Source organism: Entelurus aequoreus, linkage group LG05 (genome assembly GCF_033978785.1).
Source record: "Entelurus aequoreus isolate RoL-2023_Sb linkage group LG05, RoL_Eaeq_v1.1, whole genome shotgun sequence".
Classification (NCBI taxonomy): Eukaryota; Metazoa; Chordata; class Actinopteri; order Syngnathiformes; family Syngnathidae; genus Entelurus; species Entelurus aequoreus.
Window position 1 is genome coordinate 50,019,679 of NC_084735.1, and position 24,752 is coordinate 50,044,430.

A 24,752-nucleotide genomic window follows, 5' to 3' on the forward strand; every position below is an offset into this window, starting at 1 on the left:
AGCAACAGAGTCAAATAAGGCTATGTTCTGGCCCGACCCTGTTGAGTATGATATTCTCTGCAATGTTGACAGATGCCTTCACCAGTGGTGAGCCAGCGGTGAACATATAAGGCACAGGACAGACGGCAACGTTTTCAACCTAAGAGGTCTGAATGCCATACAAAAGTCAGGAATGCTGTCATCAGAGACCTTCTCTTTGCTGAATGCCAGCTCTCACTTAAACATGCAACTCATCATGGACAAGTTTTCAAAAACCTATGATAACTTTGGTCTCACGATAAGCATGAAAAAGACTGAAGAACTTTATCAGCCTATTCCATGATCTGTGTATGAACAATCAACAATTCAAGTAAAAGACACTGAAAGCAGTTGAACAATTCACTTACCTTGGTGGTACATTTTCAAGGGATGGGCATATCGATGAGGAAATCAACAATAGACTTTCTATGGCCAGCACTGCCTTTGGAAGACTCCACTCGAATGTCTGGGAGCATAGAGGAATCAGACTATCCCCTCCCACTCTCACCCCTGTTGGGTCGCCCATGTGACAACTATCAGTGTTCCTGTTCTGTATACCCTATATGATTTATGTCTGATCTAAAACGGGTTTGTACTAAAAATGTCATGTTGTTGTACTTTTTAAGTGCAATTACTATAAAGTTCCGTTCCATATTGAAAAACAGCATTACCCAATGAAATCCATTGAAATAAATTAATTGGTGCGTGTCCCCTAATAGGGTGTTAACTGAGGTTGTAACTATTTGATTTGAGATTTTTGGTTGCTGATACGATTCAGGAAAAATATAATTTTTTTTACAACAATACGATCCAAAATGATTCAGTAAATTAAAATTGATTCAGTAACTTTTTATTTAAAAAAATTAAATAAAAAAAACCTAATGTAGCTGTGAAATAAATATTGGATACTGGATATTGCAGGTGAAATTTCCTGTATTCTGGTTACTGCTTGTAAGGGAATTTTCCATCCATTGATCCATTTTCTACCGCTTGTCCCTTGCGGAGTCGCGGGGGTGCTTGAGCTTATAAGGGAATTATGTGTAATGAATAATGGACACAAACAAGCAAGTGAACAACGATTAATAACCAAAGCATTCACATCTTGTTTGAATAAAGTGCAACCAATGCTTTAGGTTGAATTAACAAGAGGTAACAATTTCTGCTCACATTTTAAAAATGTAAGCAATTTTCGATTAAAGTATAGTAACCAGATTTTAACAGTAGATGTATCTACTAAATAACCTGGTCATAGAGTATAAATAAAATTGCATGTGTGTCCAAATATCAGTGTTTTTTTTAAGTTGATTTAAATGATGCAAGCAAGCAATAAGAACCAGTGATTAATCATGATAAGTCATAATTCAATAGTGTGATTAACTTAAAGGAATGAATCATTCGACAACACTAATTTGAATATAACAGTATGTTTTTAATATTGTTCAAACATATATCCATTAATTATACATTATTCAAACACGTACGTATATTTACCTTTACTGTGTTTGAAGTGTGATGTGCGAGTGTTGTTCACGCGGTCATTTATTATGTTTAAATGATATAATTTAATTTGATTTATAAGTGTGAATAGTTACATCTATGTATCGGTCCCTTGTTTTTACAATGAACTGTTGCTGCTGCACTTGTGCTAAATTACTTGATGCGTATTTTCATCAAGTTAGATGAATCTACGTAGTAAAAGTCGGATGAGTCGTTTTTTTTTTTTTTCAATATAAAAGCTTACCCATAGACACGAGTGACTGAAAATGGCTTAATTTATTTTAAAGCCGGATGTTGTTTAAAATATTGAGGAATACTTGACAACAGCTTAAACCGAGTCTCTCTCTCCTTCTCTCTCCGTGTGTGTGTTGGTAAGAAGACTGTGATGACAAGTTGCAGAGTTTCTCTCTCCAGCCTCTACAAGGAGGGACTTGCGGATGCAGCCGAGCGGAAAGAAAAGAGGACGCGGAGGAAAATTCACATTTTGTTGGCGGACCCTCGGTGGTGAAAGCGCTCTTCCACTTTTCAATTGGTTCGTCAACCTAAAAGTCGGAAAGAAGAATTCCTGGGCTTGAGGGGCTCAGGTGGTTTTCATATTTCCTCACCTGAAGTGTCCCTTAATCTTCCCAGCTTGGAGTGTTTTAAACCTGAGGTCAGATTCAAACTAGCAAACAACTGGACTGGAAGGACTTTGTCGAACTCAGAAGTAGAAGGTGCAGGTTTATCTGAAACATGGAGGTCACCAGGAAACTTGCTCTGCTCTCCCTTACCTGCTTGTGGATGCTGACAGGTGAGTAAAAAGCTTATTTTCAATTTTTTAATACGTGTATGTTATGTATATTAATCATATGGCAATATGTAAGCGTCCCAAAATGGATCCATACACCTGGGTTGTCCAAAATGTGGCCTGGGGGACATTTGTGGCTCTTGCATATTCTAAAAATAGTCATCATCAAAAACTAGATGAGGCAATTCCTGAAGGAATTGCGTGTGAACGCTCCAATGTTGAAGTTGAACTGAAATGCTGACAGAATGTAGTATGAATGTAAGAATAGTTTGTATGTTGGAATGGTTTGAATGTTGAAGAGTTTGAATTTCCAGGGAAACATGTATTTGTTTTGGAACTTGGGAAAGTGTTAGTCTGAATGTCCAGGATGAGTGAAATGTGTTGATGTTGGAATGGTTTGAATACGTTGAAAAATGTGGAAATTGTGCAACTTGGAAACATGTACCATTCATTTCAATGGGAACCTCCTGGAAATTAGGGAATTTTGGGAAAAGTGCGATTTTTGTGAAAATCATTAAGAGCATGAATGTCCTGAATGAGCTGAATTGGTTGGTGTTGGAATTGTTTAAAACGGTCAAGAAATGTTGAATTAGTAATGGTTTTTAATTGACAAAACCCTGGAATTTCTGGAAAACCGGGAGTTTTTCTAGTTCCTTAACCAGCTTGTTTTTTGTCGTGAATTTGAGGAGTGTTTTGACGGTGGAACGGTTGAAATGGTTTGAAAAATGTGAAAGGAGTAGTCAAACTTAAGAAGGGTGGAAATAGGTTACCAAAAAACAGGAATTCTTGGAAATTTGTTGAATGTGGAAAAATGGTAGTTTAAATGTCCAGGATGAGTTGAATGTGTTGAAGGTGGAATGGTTTGAATGGGTTGAAGAATGTGGGGATTGTGGAAGTTTGAAAAATGGCCAATTCATTTTGAATGGGGAAAATGCAAAAAAAAAAAAAAAAAGGAATTCTGGGAAATCCTGGAATTTTTTTTTTTTAGAATTGTTGAAGTTGAGCACACAATTCCTGAACAGGCTGAATATCTTGAAGTTAGAATGGTTTCAATCGGATGAAAAATGTGGGAATTGTAGAACTTTGAAGAATGTCCCATTGATTTCAATGGGAATTTCAGAAAAATTGGGAATTTCGGGAAAAGCGGGAATTTTTTGGAAATGGTAAAAAACATGAATGGTCTGAATGAGTTGAAATGGTTGGTGTTGAAATTTTTTAAATCGGTGGAGAAATGTTGAAGTAGTAACATGTTGAATTGAGAAATGGTATCATGGAATTTCGGGAAAACCGTGAATTTTTACTGGGGTTCAATTCCCACCTTCTACCTTCCTAGTCACGTCCGTTGTGTCCTTGGGCAAGACACTTCACCCTTTGCCTCTGATGGCTGCTGGTTAGCGCCTTGCATGGCAGCTCCCGCCATCAGTGTGTGAATGTGTGTGTGAATGGGTAAATGTGGAAATACTGTCAAAGCGCTTTGAGTACCTTGAAGGTAGAAAAGCGCTATACAAGTATAACCCATTTATCATTATTTATTATATTGCAGCCTCGTGCGATAGCAATATAGATCACAATATGATATTCAATATGTAAATGCTAATAGAACCATTTCAAAGCAGGTAAAGGCTTTTAATTTAGCTGCTGACATATGCAGTAACATATTACAACATTTCCAGTTGTATTATTTTTTCGTATCTATTATTCATGTTTATGTGTTAATTTACTGTTAATATCTGACTAATTTATGTTGTAACATGTTCCTATTTACATTTCTGTTAACATGAATTATTATTATTATTATCTTCTGTTGTTTGGATACTTAACATTAGTTTTGAGCATGAGTATCGATCCAATACCAAGTAGTTATTGCGGGTGTAAGCAACCCGCGGCGCTCGAGCTGCAAGCGGCTCTTTAGTGCCGCCCTAGTGGCTCCCTGGAGCATTTTTAAAAAAGGATTGAAAATGGAAAAAGATGGGGGTGAAATATTTTTTTTGGTTTTAGTATGTTTTTTGTTTGAAGACAAACATAACACAAACCTTCCCAATTGTTAGAAAGCCCACTGTTTAATATGTTTGTGTGTATGCTTCACTGATGAGAGTATATGCTGAACATCGTTTTGTCCTACTAATTTCGGCGGTTCTTGAACTCACCATAGTGTGGACTGTGACGCAACAGTTTGTTTACATGTAAAATTTTCCACTCCTTCTTTGTCTCATTTTGTCCACCAAACGTTTCATGCTGTGCGTGAATGCACAAAGGTGCGCTTTGTTGATGTTATTGACTTGTTGGAGTGCTAATCAGGCATATTTGGTCAGTGCATGACTGCAAGCTAATCAATGCTAACATGCTTTTTAGGCTAGCTGTATGTACATATTGCATCATTATGCCTTGTTTGTAGGTATATTTAGCTCATTTAATATCATTTACTTTTATCCTCTTTGTATATCATTTAGTTTTGCATGTCTCATGACACTTTATCTATATGTAATAGTCTGCATTTCAGATAGTTGTTTGTGTGCCATGTTTTTCCAGACCACAGCAAACATTACCTCGCATGCCAAAAAATGTAATAAATCTATTAAAAGAAGACAACCTGCTGTTTCCTTTAACTTGGACACGCACATCTATACCTTTGGCCATTAAAAGCCAGTAATTTCCAGGAGTTATCTCACCTTCTGAGTAGCTTCTGATTTACTAATGGTTTGTAATGTTGTAAAAATGTGCAGAATAAATATTACATTGCAGCATTTCTGTCAACGAAGATTTGCTTTAGCCTACGACACATAGTCATTTTGATAGTAGGCTATTATAGCTAATATAGACACTTACATCATGTGTTTGCCTAATTATAAGACTTATATATGACTTTTAAATGTTTGCGGCTCCAGACAGATTTGTTTTTTGTATTTTTGATCCAATATGGCTCTTTCAACGTTTTGGGTTGCCGACCCCTGAGTTAATGGGACATCCATCCATCCATCCATTTTCTACCGCTTGTCCCTTTTGGGACAGCTGCATTCGGGCGGTCGGCGGGGTACACCCTGGACAAGTCGCCACCTCATCGCAGGGCCAACATAGATAGACAGACAACATTCACACTCACATTCACACACTAGGGCCAATTTAGTGTTGCCAATCAACCTATCCCCAGGTGCATGTCTTTGGAGGTGGGAGGAAGCTGGAGTACCCAGAGGGAACCCACGCAGTCACGGGGAGAACATGCAAACTCCACACAGAAAGATCCCGAGCCCGGGATTGAACTCAGGACTACTCAGGACCTTCGTATTGTGAGGCAGATGCACTAACCCCTCTGTCACCAGTATTGGTCATAACAATGTTGATACTTCAAATTTACAGGATGATTGAATAATCCAATATCCAGACAAATACACAGGATGTGATGTAACGATATCAATTACATATTCAAACTAGGGCTGTCAACGTTAAAGTGTTAACGCATGTGATTAAATTTTAAAAAATCGCGTTATCATAAATGGATAAAAATTCATCACACCATTTGTCATAACCGCACGTAAACCCGTAAGTCTGCACCTATTGATACACGGTGCAAAGATGAGTGATGATAGGCGGCCAATTTCACTTCGAAACACACTCCGATGGAACTGGGGTAATTTGTTGGCATTGCAGCGACACATTTTCTCATTATCGGCGCACAACAATTTTAAAATAGTGTCTTAAAGCTAAGCAAATGGCTTTGAATTCGATGTCCAGAGGCATTAAAATGTTTATACAACTGTAGGACTGCGCCGATTAGTATTAAGTAAATCAATCGACCGGTAAATGAAAATGAATTCAATAATTTTGCCGTCATCGATAAATTGTTGTGTCTGTCTGTGTTTATTTTCTTCGTCTGCAGCTTTCAAACTGCATACAAGAGGCCTTGTAAGGTTTGAAAGCTTGAAAAGCGCTGCCTCTATACGGCAAATGATACAGTTTTTGGGTCCCAAACATTGCCATTCATTGGTGACTGTAGGCGTATAGTCCTTAACTGTGACATCATGTCATGTTCATGTTCACAAACAAGACAATTCTCACAACAGACACAACTTATTCTCTGACATTCCCACAGTAAATGCATGAATTCCTTCAGCTGCCTGACACTTTATACATGACTTGCTGTCCACTGTACCCATTTTAAACAACTGAGTGGGTGTAAAATACAATCCATTCACAATTTTTAATTGACTGAGCTTATTTTTATGCATCTAAAGCAGGGGTCTCAAACATGCGGCCCGCGGGCCAATTGCGGCCCACGAGACGTTATTGTGCGGCCCCTACCTTAATATGACAGTTTAATGTTAGTGCGGCCCGCAAGTTTTAAATGAATGGCGCTTGACCACGTTGTGTGCGGAGCTGAAGGAATCTACCAATCATGGTGTGGTTTAAGGCTCTCGACAACATCGAGGGCGTGCTGTGATGACACTGCCTTTAGTGTCCTCTAGAACCGGTCACCGCATCTTCTTTTTTTCCATACTAACAACATGCCGGCCCATACACATGTAGTATGAGGCTTCTGCAGACTCACGTTAGTTATTGCAAGACATACTTGAGGAACAGCAATATATATCACACTGAGGGTGGTCATAATGTATTTTATATATTTTTTAACACTGTTACAAATATGCGCCACACTGTGAACCCACACCAAACAAGAATGACAAACACATTTCGGGAGAACATCCACACCTAAACACAACATAAACACAACAGGACATATACCCAGAATCCTTTGCAGCCCTAACTCTTCCGGGCTACAAAAACACCCCCGCTACACCCAACCCCTCCCACCTCAACCTCATCTCCCGAATTCGGAGGTCTCAAGGTTGGCAAGTATGCATTGACATCACTTGCGTGATGCAAGCAGAGAAACATTTTGCCGCTTTTCCACGACACCCACACACGCTCTTCTTCCCTCCCTCCCTGCCTGCCTCCTTCGCTCGCCCGCCTGCTCGCTCCCGCCCTCGTTGTAAACAGTCCGGGCGGGGAAGACTTCCAAAGCACTCCGCCGAAGGAGCGAGCGACAATACAAAAGTGTGGTGCACTGGACCCCAGCGCTGATACTCCGACAGAGAGTCGCTGGGCGAATCAGACGTGTAACACGTTAGTGGTGATGTTAGCCCGTTCGGGGCTAATTGTACTACCGTAACTGTAAACTCCACGGCGAGCCCCCCCCCGAGACAGAGACGATTTTTGATGCAATATTTCTTTGTTGAGCACAGGGGCACCCCGACGTGTCTTATTTCATTTCATTTTTATTTATCTCCTTCATTGATGTGCATCTTTGATCGATAGACAATTATACCTCAATTATTCAATTATACATTTATAGAGCAATGCCTGAGAAGGAGCAGGATGCAGAAAAATCTTATATTTTCTGCCCCCTTCAACATAATACGTAGTATTACTTAATGATATCATATAACCTACATATTTAACCTACTGTGTGGAAGTCTGGGGGAATAATTATAAAAGCTCATTAAATTCAACAACTATACTTCAGAAAAGAGCTGTACGGATCATCAACAAGGTTGGATATCTGGACCATACTCACTCACTATTCTTACAGTCAAAAATATTGAAATTTAATGATATTATTTTGTATCAAACTGCACAAATAATGTATAAAGCCGAAATAAATAAACTCCCAGGAAGCATTCAAAAATTGTTCAGCACACGAGAGGACGGTTATAATTTAAGGGGGAATTTAAATTTCAAAATGCTTAGTTATAGAATGACCATTAAAAGTTTTTGTATTTCAATTTGTGGAGTGAAATTATGGAATGGTTTGAATGATGACTTAAAGCAATGTCCAAACATAAACCAGTTTAAAAAGAAGTATAAGTACATGGTATTCCAGAGGTACAGAGATGAAGAAGGGCTTTGATATTGGGTTGTTTGTGTTACAGAAGAGTGTGGGGCTGCTCATTGAGGCAGTGGTGTTGTTGTGGTGGCATGATACCATTTCCATGATCACTAGTGGTAATGATGTGGCTATGTATGTGTGTGGTGTGCATATGTATGTATATATCTATGATGTATGTACAGTATATACAAGTTCATTAAGTTTGTACATTGAGTGAATAGGTAGTTCTAGCTCAGAGTAATTTATGATTTAAAGAAAAGGGGTGGGATTAAATAAGTGTAAACTTCTTCTCACTCCTTTTCAAATATGTAAAAAAAAAGAAAGTCCAATGCTCATTTGTTTTTGTTTTTTATTCTCCATTGTTTTCATTTTGTTATAATGGCTGTTAAGGCTATAGCACTGTATTGGATCAGGCTTGCTCTTGTTTTTATGCATATTTGAAATAAAAATATATCAATCAATCAATAAACCAACAATTACGTCCAAATATAACGAAAACAAACAAAAAAACACACAAAAAAACACAAGAAGTGCAAAACTTCATGATGTACAAACCGAACAAAAAAAACAAAAGAAGTAATATACACCTCACGGGATGATACAAAACAAATACAAAACCAGGCAAAAAATAAGTAAAATAATAAATATAAAGCAAAATGTAAACACTTATAGCTGTCCATATGATTTTATTGTTCTGTCTTTATATATTTTTTCAATTTGAATATATTTTTACAATCTTTTATCTCATTGTAAAGATAATTCCATAGTTTAACCCCCACCACTGATATGCACATTTGTTTTAAAGTTGTCCTTGAATACTGATGTTGGAAATGACCTTTTCTTCTATGCTCTTCATTCTCAGAAGTGATGACAAACATTTTTTGTAAATGTGCTGGTAATGTTTTACTTTTAGCCTTAAACATGACACATAATGTCTGTAAATTTATTAGCTCCTGTAATTTCAGTAAACCCAAATTAATAAATAATATGTTAGTGTGTTCTAAGTAATCTACTTTATGAATAATCCTTATAGCTCTTTTCTGTAGTTGATACAGAGAAAGTTGCGGTGCACAAGCAATACAATTTGAAACGTCATTATACAACTAGACATGCTGAAGAGTATGCAAAATACCAGGGAGATGAGAGAGTGAACCGGGTTGCAAATTTTAAAACCAGTCTACTGAGGCAACAAGATTTCGTCAAGAAAGCAAGCGAAAAGAGCGATGAAGCAGTCAAAGCTAGCTACATGGTGAGTGAGATGGTTGCTAGGGCGGGAAAGCCATTCAAAGAAGGTGAATTGATTAAAAAGTGCATGTTAGATTTTTTTTAAGAAATCTTTTCTTGCGGCCCAGCCTCACCCAGTTTCTGCATCCAGTGGCCCCCAGGTAAATTGAGTTTGAGACCCCTGATCTAAAGGATGCAAATGTAATTTTATTATATGTATTTTTCTTTTTTAAAGACAGAGTAAATGCAGATCTAAATACTGCACTATGTAAAGTTGTTTATATGGGTGTTTACTATCTGTACCTTGTTTGCTATTTTATTAAAAATACTTTGAAAATGTGCACTTAATTCTTACTATACTTACTGTCATCAAGTTTTAAGCAAATTAATGACTTACAGTTAAGTAAAATGTTTGATTACATTTTGTATTACAATTGCATGTGTGTCCAAATATTGGGGTATTTTCTTTAGCCAGTTTTAAATATGAAAGTGAGTAATAACCTATGATTAATAATGATTAAGGATTAATCACAGTACAAGCGTGATTAATCTTATTAAAAAATAATCACTTGACAGCCCTAATTTAAATTATTTCCTATTGGCTTTGATAAAAATGTTTGTTTTTTGCCCTGAAAGTTGAAATATCACTCTAATCACTGTAATACCATTTGCTGATACTATACTTTGCCTCATTTTTTGTATCGATCTGCCCACCTTTACTTACCTACACTGTAAAAAATTATCGTAAAAACTACGGCAAGCAATTGTTAAATAGCAACAATGAAATACCGTAAATTCAAAACTAGTTTATCACAGTTGTAAATGCAGTGGATTCCTGCAAACCAAGAAACAGTAGATAACCTAAATTACTATGGTTATAATGAATGAAATATTATACAATGCATTTGCAAATACTGTAATGTCACCAGCATGCAAATGCTAGTGATTTACGATATTATTCTGGCTACAATTAAGATTTTGCAGATTGCACATTTATATGTACAGCATACCTTAATTGGTTTAGGGGTTTGAGTTAAAGCATTAGCCCAGTTACATTTTGGCTAACAACATGTTTTCTTTTATTTTTGTGGTAAGTCGTTTCAGACATTGAGGGGTTATGTCTATGTGCTTCATTGCAAACTGCATCGAAATGAACCACGCTGTGTGTTTAAGTGTGTTGGAACTGGTTGCACGTAGCTTTTGAACAGATACAGAACATTTAAGGCTCATTTTTAATAGCTCACTTGAAGGAACAAGTTGTGGAAGGCCATGTTGTGAGTTGTCCAGTGAAAGGTTGTACAAATACTTTCAAGTTAAAATCTTTATGTACAGCTCACATGTTTCAGAAACAGGCATTTTGCAGAAACTAGTAAAGGTGACAGGGCAGCGCAGTGGTGAGCGCTCGTGCCTTCACAGTGAGAAGGTTTTGTGTTCGATTTCCGGGATAGAGGGTTTTTCTGTGAGGAGTTTGCATGCTCTCCCTGTGACTGTGTGGGTTCTCTCCGGGTACTCCGGCTTCCTCTCACCTCCAAAGACATGCACCTGTATGGCATCATTAAAATTGGCCCTAATTTGTTTTACGGTGAATTCCTGGCAACCACAGGAATTATATATCAGTTTATTTCATAGTAATTTACCATAAGCAAAAACAGTCATCAAGTATAAAATTAACAGACTAAACATCAACATACCGTGATGTCCTGTACATCGTGACTGTATATTTTTTTTGTGAATTCCTCGCAGCCACAGCTGTCTGTATTTTACCATAAATTGTGCAGATTTTTTGTCACAGTGTAGTTTATTGTATCCTTCCACAGCATGCACGTCAAATTTGTTTTCATTGAGGGCCACATGTCAATTATTGTTGCCCTCAGAGGGCCGCTTTAACAGTGAATAATATATGAATATAAATGTATAAGGATTCGCATCATGATATTACATAATTACTTATGCATTTGATTAGTATATATTTTTTTCGTACGCTGTAAAAAAAAGATTTTTTGATTTTACTGTTAAAAACTGGCAGCTCAGTTGCCAGAATTTTACCGTAAAAATTGTGGTATTTTTTTATTTTATTTTTTACAACATATTACTGTAAATGGAATGGAAAAAAGGGTAACACTGTTTTTTTTACAGTAAAATTCTGGCAACTAAGCTGATAGTTTTTTTTTACCATGAAATCCACAGTTGTTTTTTTTACTATATTATTGTAAAATAATAATGCAAAACCAAAGTGGATTTTACCGTAAAATCTGTTGTCAATTTTACAGTGTACAATTTGATGGGTAACTTATAAGTAATTATAAGTCAAACAGATATTAAGGTAATTATCTTTATTTCAACAGAACGATATTTTGGAACATATGATCATATAATATTTTGTTGCATTGTTAGGTAATATTAAAGTACCAGTAAAGTGGAAAAACAAGTTGACTTTATATACTAAATTGTGTTAATATAACAAATAATAATTAAAATTGTTATATTTATTTATGGTGAGTGCTATCGACAGTTTAACAATATCAACACACTATTTAAACTTGTTCCTGATTCTGCTCCTCTGTGTGTAACATGTTTAACCTATCCTCCAGTGACACAGATACTTGATAATGATACTTAAGATACAAAGAAATTGAATTTATTTGCCGTAATGGAGGTGATTATTATTAGCTTGGAGGAGCGGCTCCACATTGTGTATGGAGATACATAATTAGGTGATAGCTGCTTGTCAGCTGGGGGACTACAAATAAATACAGTGTCACTTAGAGGGGAACAGCGGTTGTGATTGGCATTAAAAGGCATTAATTGGCAAAGACGATTACATATTTTTCCCATAAAAATCCATATATAGTGTTTTATTTGATTTATCGATTAATCGAACAAACTAATTGACAGTTTACTCAACTACTGAAATAATCGATAGCTGCAGGCTTAAAAGAAAAACTGTATAATGGGGAACGAATGTAGAAACGCAAATAGGCAAGCATCAGCAGGACTGATTTTGTGTCAGTCAGAGACCTGGTTGGAGGTGCTAATATTTCCATAATATGAGAATACACCCGCCCATCTTACGCATGATATACATGCTGGCAATATTTCCTTTATAACCTTTAACATAAATGTGACATGTTGGATGTTTTTTCTTTATTTAAAAAAAGACAATTTTGCATATTTTGACCTATATCAGGTTGGTTTTAGCATGTTTAATAATATGTATTGCTATAAAGATTAGCAAACCCTTGCAAGACTCCATTTCAGTTGATCTATTCAGTGACTCTGACATTTAAGAATGAATCGTAACCCATTAATGTATAAGTACAATACCAGATAATCTCAATTTGTTTTTCACTGAATTTGAAACAAGTGTGTTACAAATGATTATGTCTTCCAGGGAAGAATAATCCCTTTTATATCTTCTGCAACATTGGCTCATCTGTCATTCTCTCCAGCTTTGTATTAAAATGCCTACTTCTGCTGATAACTATACAGTACTATCGCCCCTCCCCCCTACCCTTTGTCATCTTTGCCATCTACAAAAAATGGGACATGGTACAGATGCTTGAGATTTTCTCAAATGTTTTATGAACGACAAAAGCATGAATTATTCATTCTGGTCAAAATGGTAAGGGGTAAATAGGGTAACCGCAGTAACACTCCCGACGGTTAGTATTACAGTTTTGAATTCAAATGATCGAAAAACCGTAATTGATAACTGTACTTTGATAAATTTACGGACTGACTGGTGCCAGCTCGCTAGCGTAAAAGTCTATTAACGTCTTTCCCCATTTAAAAAAACCCATACCCCAATCTAAACTTATGTAAACACATTGCTGTCTGAGCAACTAAGACAGGGGTGTTCAAACATTTTGACTTAGGGGGCTGCATTGGGCTAAAAAAAATGTCCCGGGGCCAAAAGCCACTTCATGTAAAGTAACAATATAAATATGTACACACATATATATATATAGACTATACATATATGTGTACATATATATACATGTTATATTAATATAATAATACACACACACAAACTCACATCTCTCTCTCTCTCTCTCTCTCTCTCTCTCTCTCGCTCTCTCTCTCTCTCTCTCTCGCTCTCTCTCTCTCTCTCTCTCTCTCTCTATATATATATATATATATATATATATATATATACATATATATATGTATGTATGTATATATATATATATATATATATATATATATATATATATATATATATGTGTGTATATATATATATATATATATATATATATATATATATATATATATATATATATATATATATATATATATATATATATATATATATATATATATATATATATATATAATCAGCTTTAGTATATTTCGAACATGGATACAATACAAGGAGATTCATTTTTTGAAATGATCTATTTTTTTTTGTTTAAAAAATGTTCAAGATGTTTATCATAATTATTCTTTGTACTTAGTTCGAACAGTTTCTTAAACTGAATCATATTAGTGCTTTGTTTGATTTATTTTAAATTGTTTTTAATCATATTTATTTTTATATTGGTTTTATATTTATTTATTTTTGTGGAGCTAAGGATAATATTTGAATATTGTTTTTAATACTGTTGTGCAGCACTTTGGAAACATTTTTGTTGTTTAAAGACCTACTGAAATTATTTTTTTTAATTTAAACGGGAATAGCAGATCCATTCTATGTCAATCAATCAATCAATCAATCAATGTTTATTTATATAGCCCTAAATCACAAGTGTCTCAAAGGGCTGTACAAACCACAACGACATCCTCGGTACAGAGCCCACATACGGGCAAGGAAAACTCACCCCAGTGGGACGTCAATGTGAATGACTATGAGAAACCTTGGAGAGGACCGCATATGTGGGTAACCCCCCCTCTAGGGAAGACCGAAAGCAATGGATGTCGAGTGGGTCTGACATAATATTGTGAAAGTCCAACACATCAGCGAAAGTCCAGTCCATGGTGGGGCCAGCAGGAACAAACCCGAGCGGAGACGGGTCAGCAGCGTAGAGATGTCCCCATCCGATGAACAGGCTAGTGGTCCACCCCGGGTTGGGAGCAGAGTAGAAAAGAAAAGAAAAGAAACGGCAGATCAAGTATTTAAAGGCTAGAGTATACAAATGAGTTTTAAGATGAGACTTAAATGCTTCTACTGAGGTAGCATCTCTAACTTTTACCAGGAGGGCATTCCATAGTATTGGAGCCCGAATAGGAAACGCTCTATAGCCCGCAGACTTTTTTTGGGCTCTGGGAATCACTAATAAGCCGGAGTTCTTTGAACACAGATTTCTTGCCGGGACATATGGTACAATACAATCGGCAAGATAGGCAGGAGCTTGACCGTGTATCAGTCAGATAAGTTTCCCAGGAATTGGGTCAAGTAAACATGTTGTTTGTTTTGTCCCATTTACACATTTTAACAATTCCTCCAATGTTATTTCATCAAAGAGAGAGAAACTATTTTGGAGGGCAGTGTCCGTCGTATATACAGTCGTATCTGTGTTAATAGAACCCAGTTGTAGCTGAGATGCATTGTCTTTAATCTCTTTTCTAATTACTTCAATTTTCTTATTAAAGAAATTCATAAAGTTATCTGCTGAGTGGGTGGAGCTACTGGGAGGAGTCCCTTGTTGGGTTAGCGATGCTACTGTACTAAACAAAAATTTAGGATCATTTTTGTTGAGGTGGATGAGATTTGAGTAATATTTAGCTTTAGCTGAGGTGAGCATGCATTTATAAGTTATTAAACTATCACTCCATGCTTGATGGAAAACCTCAAGTTTAGTCGCACGCCATTTGCGTTCCAGCTTTCTACAGGATAATTTCTGGGCTTTAGTTTCTTCTGTAAACCATGGGGTACGCCTTTTAGGGGCCCTTTTTAGCTTTAGCGGTGCTACACTATCAATGGTGTCGCGCAGGGCGTCGTTAAAGCTGTTAGTGAGGTTATCAATAGAGCCCACATAATTTGGGAATGGTGCCATTACCGAAGGCAGTAGGTCAGTAAGAGTCGTCGTTGTGGCAGCATTAATGTTGCGGCTGTTATAGTAGTTATTATTATTATTATTAGTTTGTTGACAATGAGTCAGAACTTCGAATTTTATAAGGTAATGATCGGACATTACTTTAGTGTACGGGAGTATCGTAACTTTAGAGGTGGTGACACCCCTGACAAGCACTAGATCTATCGTATTACCGTTGCGATGCGTGGGTTCATTTATTATTTGTGTAAGACCACAGCTATCAATTATAGTCTGGAGCGCCACGCATGGAGGGTCCGATGGGGTATTCATTTGGATGTTAAAGTCTCCCATTATGATTATATTGTCGGCGTGCGTCACTAGATCAGCAACGAACTCTGAAAATTCATTGATAAAGTCCGAATAGGGCCCTGGGGGGCGGTAGATGACAGCCAGGTGCAGAGGCAGCGGTGTGACAAACCTCACAGTAAGCACCTCAAACGAGTTATATTTATTATTTAGGTCCGAGGTAAGGCTAAAGTTTTTGTTGTATATTAGTGCAACACCCCCACCCCATTTAATGGGATGGGCAATATGATGTCGGCTAGACCAACGACATCAAGATTGTTGTCTCTAGTGACTTCATTAACTAATAACGTTTTGGAAGACAATGACCTTATGTTTAAAAAGCCCATATTATAGGTAGTGGGCTGTTTTGAGGAGTTTTTGTTGAAAGTATCCGTAGTAGCAATATTAATTATGTTACGTTTATTATGCGTAGTGCACTTTAAATAATTTCGACTATATCTAGGAATTGATATGACAGGAATTTTTAGATTGTTTGCCACCTCAGTAAAATGCATGTCCACCTCTGACGCAGAAAAAACATTATGTGAGTTGTATATTATTCTAAGAGAATTGCTATGTGTGCAGGGATTATCCAGCCTGGCGCCGGCTAGTTCTAGCTTAACAGACTCCTTATTAGCGCTTCTTTGTGGATTAGCATTTAGCTTTTTCGTTAGCCCCGCTAACAACAACGCATTTAGCTTTGTTGTTAGCCCCGCCCGACACCCCCGCTTCTGCTTCCGAGCGCATCGCTTACGTCTCTTTCGTTGACGGTCTCCGCTGGTAGTGGACGCCGCTGCTTCAAAGGCCACTGCTGGATGTAGCTCGCGAAGAATTCCCAAGCTAGCGAGTAGGTCCACCGTACACGCATCTTTCAGCCCAACATGGCCCGATCTCTCCACATCCAGAATCGTAAGTCGGTCGTAAGTGATCACGGAGTGAACACGCTGTGAGCCAGCCATGAAATTGACTGAATTGACGGGTGTTTTTGCCAAATCGGTCTACACTTCTAGGAGCACTCGCAAGAAGCCGCTGCCTTGAGGCGCCGCCATCTTGGTGTCATACTTGATCATTTCGCGATATTGCCATATTTTTGCTGAAAGGATTTAGTAGAGAAAATCGACGATAAAGTTCGCAACTTTTGCTCGCTGATAAAAAAAAGCCTTGCCTGTACCGGAAGTAGTGTGACGTCACAGGAGCTAGGATTCCTCACAATTCCCCGTTGTTTACAATGGAGCGAGAGAGATTCAGACCGAGAAAGTGATGATTACCCCATTAATTTGAGCGAGGATGAAAGATTCGTAGATGAGGAACGTTACAGTGAATGACTTGAGAGGCAGCGATGGACGTATCTTTTTTCGCTCTGACCGTAACTTAGGTACAAGCTGGCTCATTGGATTCCACACTCTCCTTTTTCTATTGTAGATCACAGATTTGTATTTTAAACCACCTCGGATACTATATCCTCCTGAAAATGAGAGTCGAGAACGGGAAATGGACATTCAGTGCCTTTTATCTCCACGACAATACATCGGCGAAATGCTTTAGCTACGAGCTAACGTGATAGCATCTTGCTTTAACTGCATATAGAAACAAAAGAAATAAACCCCTGACTGGAAGGATAGATAGAAAATCAACAATACTATTAAACCGTGGACATGTAAATACACGGTTAATGCTTTCCAGGCTGGTGAAGGTTAACAATGCTGTGCTAACGACGCCATTGAAGCTAACTTAGCAACCGGACTGCACAGAGCTATGCTAAAAACATTAGCTCTCCACCTACGTCAGCCAGCCTTCATTTGCTCATCAACACCCGTGCTCACCTGCGTTCCAGCGATCGGCAGAAGGACGAAGGACTTCACCCGATGCGTTTGGCGGCCCGGAGACGTAGGAAGTCAAGGTGAGGTCGGCGGCTAGCGCAGCTAGCGCTCCAACAAAGTCCTCCTGGTTGTGTTGCTGTAGTCCGCTGCTAATACACTGATCCCACCTACAATTGTCTTCTTTGCAGCCTTCATTGTTCATTAAAAAAATTGCAAAAGATGTCCAGAATACTGTGGAATTATGAAATGAAAACAGAGCTTTTTGTATAGGATTCTACGGGGTACCATAACTTCCGTTACTCGGACTTCGTCACGCGCATACGTCATCATACCGCGATGTTTCAGCCGGATATTTCCCGGGAAGTTTTAAATGTCACTTTATAAGTTAACCCGACCGTATTGGCATGTGTTGCAATGTTAAGATTTCATCATTGATATATAAACTATCAGACTGCGTGGTCGGTAGTAGTGGCTTTCAGTAGGCCTTTAAATGTGCTATACAAATAAAGTGGATTGGATTGCATTGGGTTTGCTGAATCTAATCCATAATTTAATTTCATATACTGATATGCTAAAGTAGTAAAGTTCTTAAGTGTCGTACATGGATACACATGTTTTAAATGAGATGTTCCTCTATGATTATAGTTCTCCTCTTTTGTTGAGAAGAATTGTTGTACATTCTTGGGTAGCAGGTTATAGTTTGCTTTATACATAATTTTAGCTGTTTGCAAAGGAACTAAATGATTGAATTGCAATATTTTTTATTCACTAAATGAAGGGTTTGTATGTTCTCTATATCCAACATTATTTATTATTCTAATTGATCTTTTTTGTAACACCGTTAGTGAATCAAGCGCACATTTGTAATTGTTTCCCCATATTTCTACACAATAACTCAGATATGGTAACACTAGTGAGAAGTAGAGAATATGAAGAGATTTTTGGTACAGAACGTATTTTGGTCTATTCATTATTGACGTGTTTCTTGCTACTTTATGTTGTATGTTTTTAAATGAGGTTTCAAGTTCATTTTATCATCCATTATTACACCCACACTGTGTTTTCTTTTACCCTTTCAAAGTGTTCTCTGTCTATTTGTATTTGTTGTTGTCTTTCCCTTCTACTGTTACCGAATAGCATTAGTTTAGTTTTACTGAGATTCAAAGATAGTCTGTTTTTTTAAAACCATCTTTTTAATTTGTTTATTTCTTCTGTTATTATTTGCATTAGCTTCTGTGTGTTCTCTCCTGAACAAAACACAGTTGTATCATCTGCAAATAATACTAACATAAAGTCCTTGGTAACTTTACAAAAGTCGTTTATATAAAGATTGAACCATTTTCGTGCTAGTGTTGATCCCTGAGGTACGCCACAAGATATTTTCAATTTTGTAGATGTGTGTTCTCCTATCTTCACGTATTGCTTCCTGTTGGTTAAGTAGCTTCTTACCCAGTTCAAGACCAACCCTATAATGCCATAATGTTCTAATTTGTTTATTAAGATATTATAATTGAGTGTGTAAAATTATTTTATTAAACCCATCAACACTGCAGCAGCACATATTTTGATATTTATTGTTGATCTCTTCTGTTATTTTGATTCATGTCATTGATGTTGAAATGTTGACTCTGTATCCGTTCTGTGTGCTGTCTCAGAGTGATCTTTGATCACGTATACGCAGCTGTTTTTACACGTAATCTGCGACCACAATGCTTTAAGTCTACATATTAATTTTATACCAAAATGAAGAGGGAAGTTTTCCAAATGTAAAAATACAGTACAATCTGCGGTAAAGCCATATTTTCCGGGGTCATCGTTAATACGCTATTATAAGGATGTGCGCGCACACACACATACATAAATACACACATTACATAGCTTTTTTCCGCCGCGCAGCAGAGTATTGATTGTGGCGTAACAACAATAATTTGTACCAAAATAACACTTCAGTTTGCATTTGTCAAAGCAATCTATAACAGACTGAACCACAAGTAACTTCAACTTTAACAACCCCCACCCCCACACATTCACATCACATCCTGACAACAATGCAATATGAAGTATAAACGATAAAACATTGACTATTAAGAGTATGTAAAAGTTCGAACCTTACCGTGACTATTTCCTTGAGGATCTTCTTAAAGTTTTGTAATCAATCAGAAATATCAGGCAGCTAAAATGCGGCAAACATGGCGAAGTGTGGAAAGAGTGTTTTGCATAGCACTGTAATGAAATGATATATGTGTAATTTTATATTATTAAAATGTATATATTATATATTAAACAGACGTGTTTTATAATATTCACAAAGTTTGATGAGCAGGACGAGTGTTATGTGTGACCATGTGTTTACTTTATTTGTTGGTAATAGGTAATTTACATCATGAGTGGGACAAGTTGTTTGGATTGGGTGATATAAATTGATGCTTTGCTCATTGCGTTTCTAAATGAAACTCGAGGTCATTGACCATGCTTTCTGCTTTTGCCTGCAAGAGGGTGTCATCTTCTTGTTAAAACTGTGATGTACAATAGTTACTACTATAGCTCTATGGCAACAAAACCTTGTCAGCATCTATCAACAAGACATGCAGTACAGACACACACACATAATACTTAATACACCTGTTGTGGCAAATGCAAGAAACACAGCGTTGTTTCTTTGAGGTCTTTATTGTAAGACTGCCAACATAAGAATGCACAATAAAACACAATAAGCACTTTTATAGTGTGCCCAAGAAGGTACATAAAACCACACCCATTCTGCTGAGTGTGAGCATGGTCCTAGTGCCCGCCACACAGCCCCCCCCGAACACCCAGACAGCAAGTTATGGGGAAAAAGAAAACCTGTCAGGGGGCCTCACTCGCCTGCCGTAACGGCTACAATGTCCATCCCGCAAAGCGGGTGTGCCTTGTGGAGCAGAACAAACATCAGGGTCCGGGGGAGGCGAAAGACATTCAACCCGAACAGATTTTGGGGGGCGACCTCGGCGGGGGACTTGGCCCGGCAGTATTTCTTCACCTGCAACACAATGCGCCGGTTTAAGTCTGTCCAGAGAAACGCATTCCCTGCGCCCGCACATATCCAGCACAAAGTTTTTAGGACCGCGTTCCAGCACCCTAAATGGGCCATCGTAAGGCGGTTGGAGGGGCAAACGGTGGGCGTCGTGACGTACGAAGACAAAACGGGCAGATTTAAGCTCCGATGGCACAAACGACTTAGGGAAACAGTGGTGAATCGGGCCGGGAGCCAAGGACCCCCTCGACAAAAAGGGAAACGGTCGCGGGGTACAACCCTCAGGTAAAAATTCCCCCGGAACGCGGAGTGGCTGACCGAACACCAATTCAGCGGGGGCCGCTGCAAGATCCTCTTTAGGGGCTGAGCGCAACCCGAGCATAAACCAAGGTAAACGGTCAATCCAATTGCTATCAACGAGCACCGCACGCAAAGCCGCCTTAAGCGACCGGTGAAAACGTTCACATAAGCCGTTAGCTTGGGGATGGTAGGCTGTAGTACGGTGCACCTGCACACCCAAGGACTGGGCCAACGCTGACCAAAGCTCTGACACAAACTGGGATCCCCTGTCCGAGGTGATATCAGACGGCGTGCCAAAACGCGCAACCCAGGCTGACAGAAACGCGCGAGCAACGTCTACCGAGGCAGTGGAGGAAAGAGGAACCGCTTCCGGCCATCTGGTGGTACAATCTACCATCGTTAGCAAATGTGTATAACCCTGCGACGGAGGGAGGGGGCCAACTAAGTCTACATGCACGTGGTCAAACCGCCTGACCGGAATCGGATATGGTTCGAGGGCCGCCTTTGTGTGCCGGTGGACCTTGGCGCGCTGACATGCCACGCATGCGGCTGCCCACTGCCTAACATCCTTCCTAAGGCCAGGCCAAACAAACTTGGCACCAACCAACTTGACGGAAGCCCGAACGCCAGGGTGCGACAGGGAGTGTATTGCGTCAAAAACCCGGCGGCGCCAGTCTACCGGAACAACCGGCCGAGGGCGCCTAGTGGAAACATCGCAGAGGAGGGCGGGACCGCCATCCTGAACTACCACCTCCTCGAGCACTAGCGCTGTACCGTCAGTTCTGAGTGCGCGGATGTCGGGGTCGTCGGGCTGGTCAGCGGCCATTCCTGAAAAATCTAAACCGAGCTGCACGGGGCACACGAGTACGCGTGAGAGACAGTCAGCCACAGGGTTGGCCTTACCGGCCACATGCTGAATGTCCGTAGTGAACTCAGAGATGGCCGACAAGTGACGCTGCTGACGGGCTGACCAAGGCTCTGTGACCTTTGACATGGCAAACGTCAGGGGTTTGTGGTCAACAAAAGCCGTGAAGGACCGACCTTCCAACAGAAAACGAAAATGGCGTGTTGCAAGATACAGTGCCAACAACTCTCGGTCAAATACACTGTACTTCCGCTCGTTATCTCGCAGTTTACGACTGAAGAACGCAAGGGGCTGCCATACATTCGCCACCCGCTGCTCAACTACAGCGCCCACGGCGACATCAGACGCGTCCGTTGTCAAAGCCACGGGCGACGCGGAAACAGGGTGGGCGAGGAGAGCAGCTTCTGCGAGCGCGGATTTAGCCCTATGAAAAGCTTGGACTCGCTGAGGAGACCATTCGAGGGAATCGCTTGCCTTTTTGTTCCGTAGGGCACCATAAAGAGGCGGCAGGAGGTGGGCAGCGCGAGGAAGGAACCGATTATAAAAATTAATCATGCCCAAAAATTCCTGCAGAGCTTTGACAGTAGAGGGACGAGGAAAATCTGCCACCACTTGCACTTTTGAAGGCAAAGGGATCGCACCCAGCGACGAAATACGGTGACCTAAAAAATCAATCCCTGACAGCCCAAACTGACATTTAGATGGATTGACGATCAGGCCGTGCTCGTCAAGACGTGTGAACACCTGTGTTAGGTGTGACTGGTGCTCCTCGGCTGAAGGACTCGCCACCAAAATGTCGCCCAGATAAACAAACACAAAATTGAGGCCGCGCAAAACTGAGTCCATTAATCTCTGAAAGGTTTGTGCTGCCCCCTTCAGGCCAAAAGGCATACGCAGGAACTCAAAAAGCCCAAACGGGGTTATTACTGCGGTCTTGGGCACGTCCTCGGCACGCACCGGCACCTGGTGATAACCACGAACTAAGTCTACCTGGAAGAAAATGGCGGCGCCAGCCAAGCGCGCCGAAAAGTCTTGGATGTGCGGAATAGGGTAGCGGTCGTGCGTTGTGATGTTGTTAAGGCGGCGAAAATCCCCACAAGGCCGCCAGGAACCGTCTGACTTGGGCACCATGTGCAAGGGCGAGGCCCACGGGCTATTAGAACGCCTAACGATGCCTAAACGCTCCATAGTAGCAAACTCCTCTTTAGCAATGGTCGATTTAGCCGCGTCAAGACGGCGCGCGCAAAAACTGGCGGGCCCACCGTGGGAATGAAATGTTCGACACCGTGTTTAGTGTCCGCGGTGGAAAAAGCGGGAGTGATTAATGACGGAAAATCCGCCAGCAAACGCTGAAAAACGTCACCAGATACCAAATAATTAGCGTGTGTTAACGGTCCAAGTGCCCCCGCCTTACATGTGAAAGTTGAAAAAGACACAGCATCAATCAATCGGCGGTTAGCAACATCAACAAGCAGTCCATTAGCACACAGAAAATCCGCGCCAATAATGGGAACCGTGATGGCGGCGATGATAAAGTCCCACTGGAATTTGCGTCCATGAAAGCACACAGTCACCAACCTGGAGCCGAAAGTGTCGATCGACGAGCCGTTGGCGGCATTCAGCAGCGGCCCGCAGCCACCTGTCGCCCTGTCCGCGTCTGTGGCAGGTAACAGGCTGACTTGCGAACCGGAGTCCACCAGGAAACGTCTCCTTGACGACGAGTCAGCGATGAAGAGCAGCTCACTTGCTTCGCCGGCGCCCACAGCTGCTACTGAACGCTGGCGTTGGAGTTTCCCGGGGCCGTGAAGGAGCATGGAAGGACACACCGTCGAGCTTTGGCGCCAAAACGTTGATGGAAGAAGCATTGGCTCGCGTCGCGCCTTTTCCGGGTAGCGACTCCCGCCACCACTGCTGGGTCCGCGTTCTCCATCGTCTGCAGGGGGGGCGCTTCTACGCTCTGCACGGCAAACCGTCTGGAAGCCAGAAGCACCCGGTCAGCTTCTTCAGCCAAGCCCCGGTAGTCGCCGGAGGCCAGAGAAGCTGAGTTAGCCAACACCGCACGGGCCGCAGGTGGTAGCTGCCGCAAGAAAAGATGCGGGAAAATGAACCCGCCCTCCTCGGAGCCCAGCAGCGACAGCATACTGTCCATCAGATCCAAGGCGGTGCTATCGCCCAAACCGGGCAGGGAAAGAAGTCTATCTGCCCTCTCAGCGTCAGTTAGAGTAAATCTCCAAAGCAGAAGATTCTTGAGTGCAGCGTACTTGCCGCGCTGTGGAGGCGTTCGCAACAGCTGCATGGCGCGGCGAGTGGTCGCCTGGTCGAGGGCTGTTACGACCAAGTAATACCGGGAGTCGTCGCCGGCGATTCCTCGCAGGTGGAAAAGTGCCTCGATGTGCTGGAACCATGATGCCGGGTCGCTCTGCCAGAACTCCGGAAGCTTTGTCCCCGCGGGGGTTGCAGGTTGCTGGAGTTGGGGCGACATGGCCGATGAAGACACAGCTTCCTCTTCTACGTGAAACATTGTCGGGGTCACCAATGTGGCAAATGCAAGAAACACAGCGTTGTTTCTTTGAGGTCTTTATTGTAAGACTGCCAACATAAGAATGCACAATAAAACACAATATGCACTTTTATAGTGTGCCCAAGAAGGTACATAAAACCACACCCATTCTGCTGAGTGTGAGCATGGTCCTAGTGCCCGCCACAATGTCATGTTATCTGAGATACAACGATGTCAACCTCGGGCCACCAGAAGAACGAGTGCTCATTTGTCTCCTTTACTATAATGTACACTACTGCTAAAACCAGTGTTTTACCGTTATATACTGTACTTTTATGTAATAGTGACGTTTAATATTGTAACGTTTGTTAAAAGTGTGGAATGAGAACAAAACAATGTTGGTGAATTCTGTGTGGGTGGTGTGAACAATGACAGTCATTTCCTTACTTTCTTTTATTAATTAGATTAAGTTTTTAAAATAGTGCACATAAAGAATCAAACATTAAAACACTATATACATTAAAGGCCTA

At 40.2% G+C, this 24,752-nt stretch overlaps 1 protein-coding gene across 2 annotated transcripts in view; it reads left to right on the plus strand.

The window, feature by feature from the left end:
* The first annotated feature begins 1,886 nt into the window (after nt 1-1,886).
* esama (endothelial cell adhesion molecule a) overlaps nt 1,887-24,752 on the plus strand; it is a 194,489-nt gene continuing 171,623 nt past the window's right edge. Inside the window, exon 1 of one of the 2 annotated variants that reach the window (XM_062048307.1) lies at nt 1,887-2,305. In XM_062048307.1, coding sequence (XP_061904291.1) covers nt 2,248-2,305 — 58 coding nt within the window. In that variant the 5' untranslated portion in view covers nt 1,887-2,247. The remainder of the gene's footprint in view (nt 2,306-24,752) is intronic. The other variant, XM_062048308.1, reaches the window with a different exon arrangement.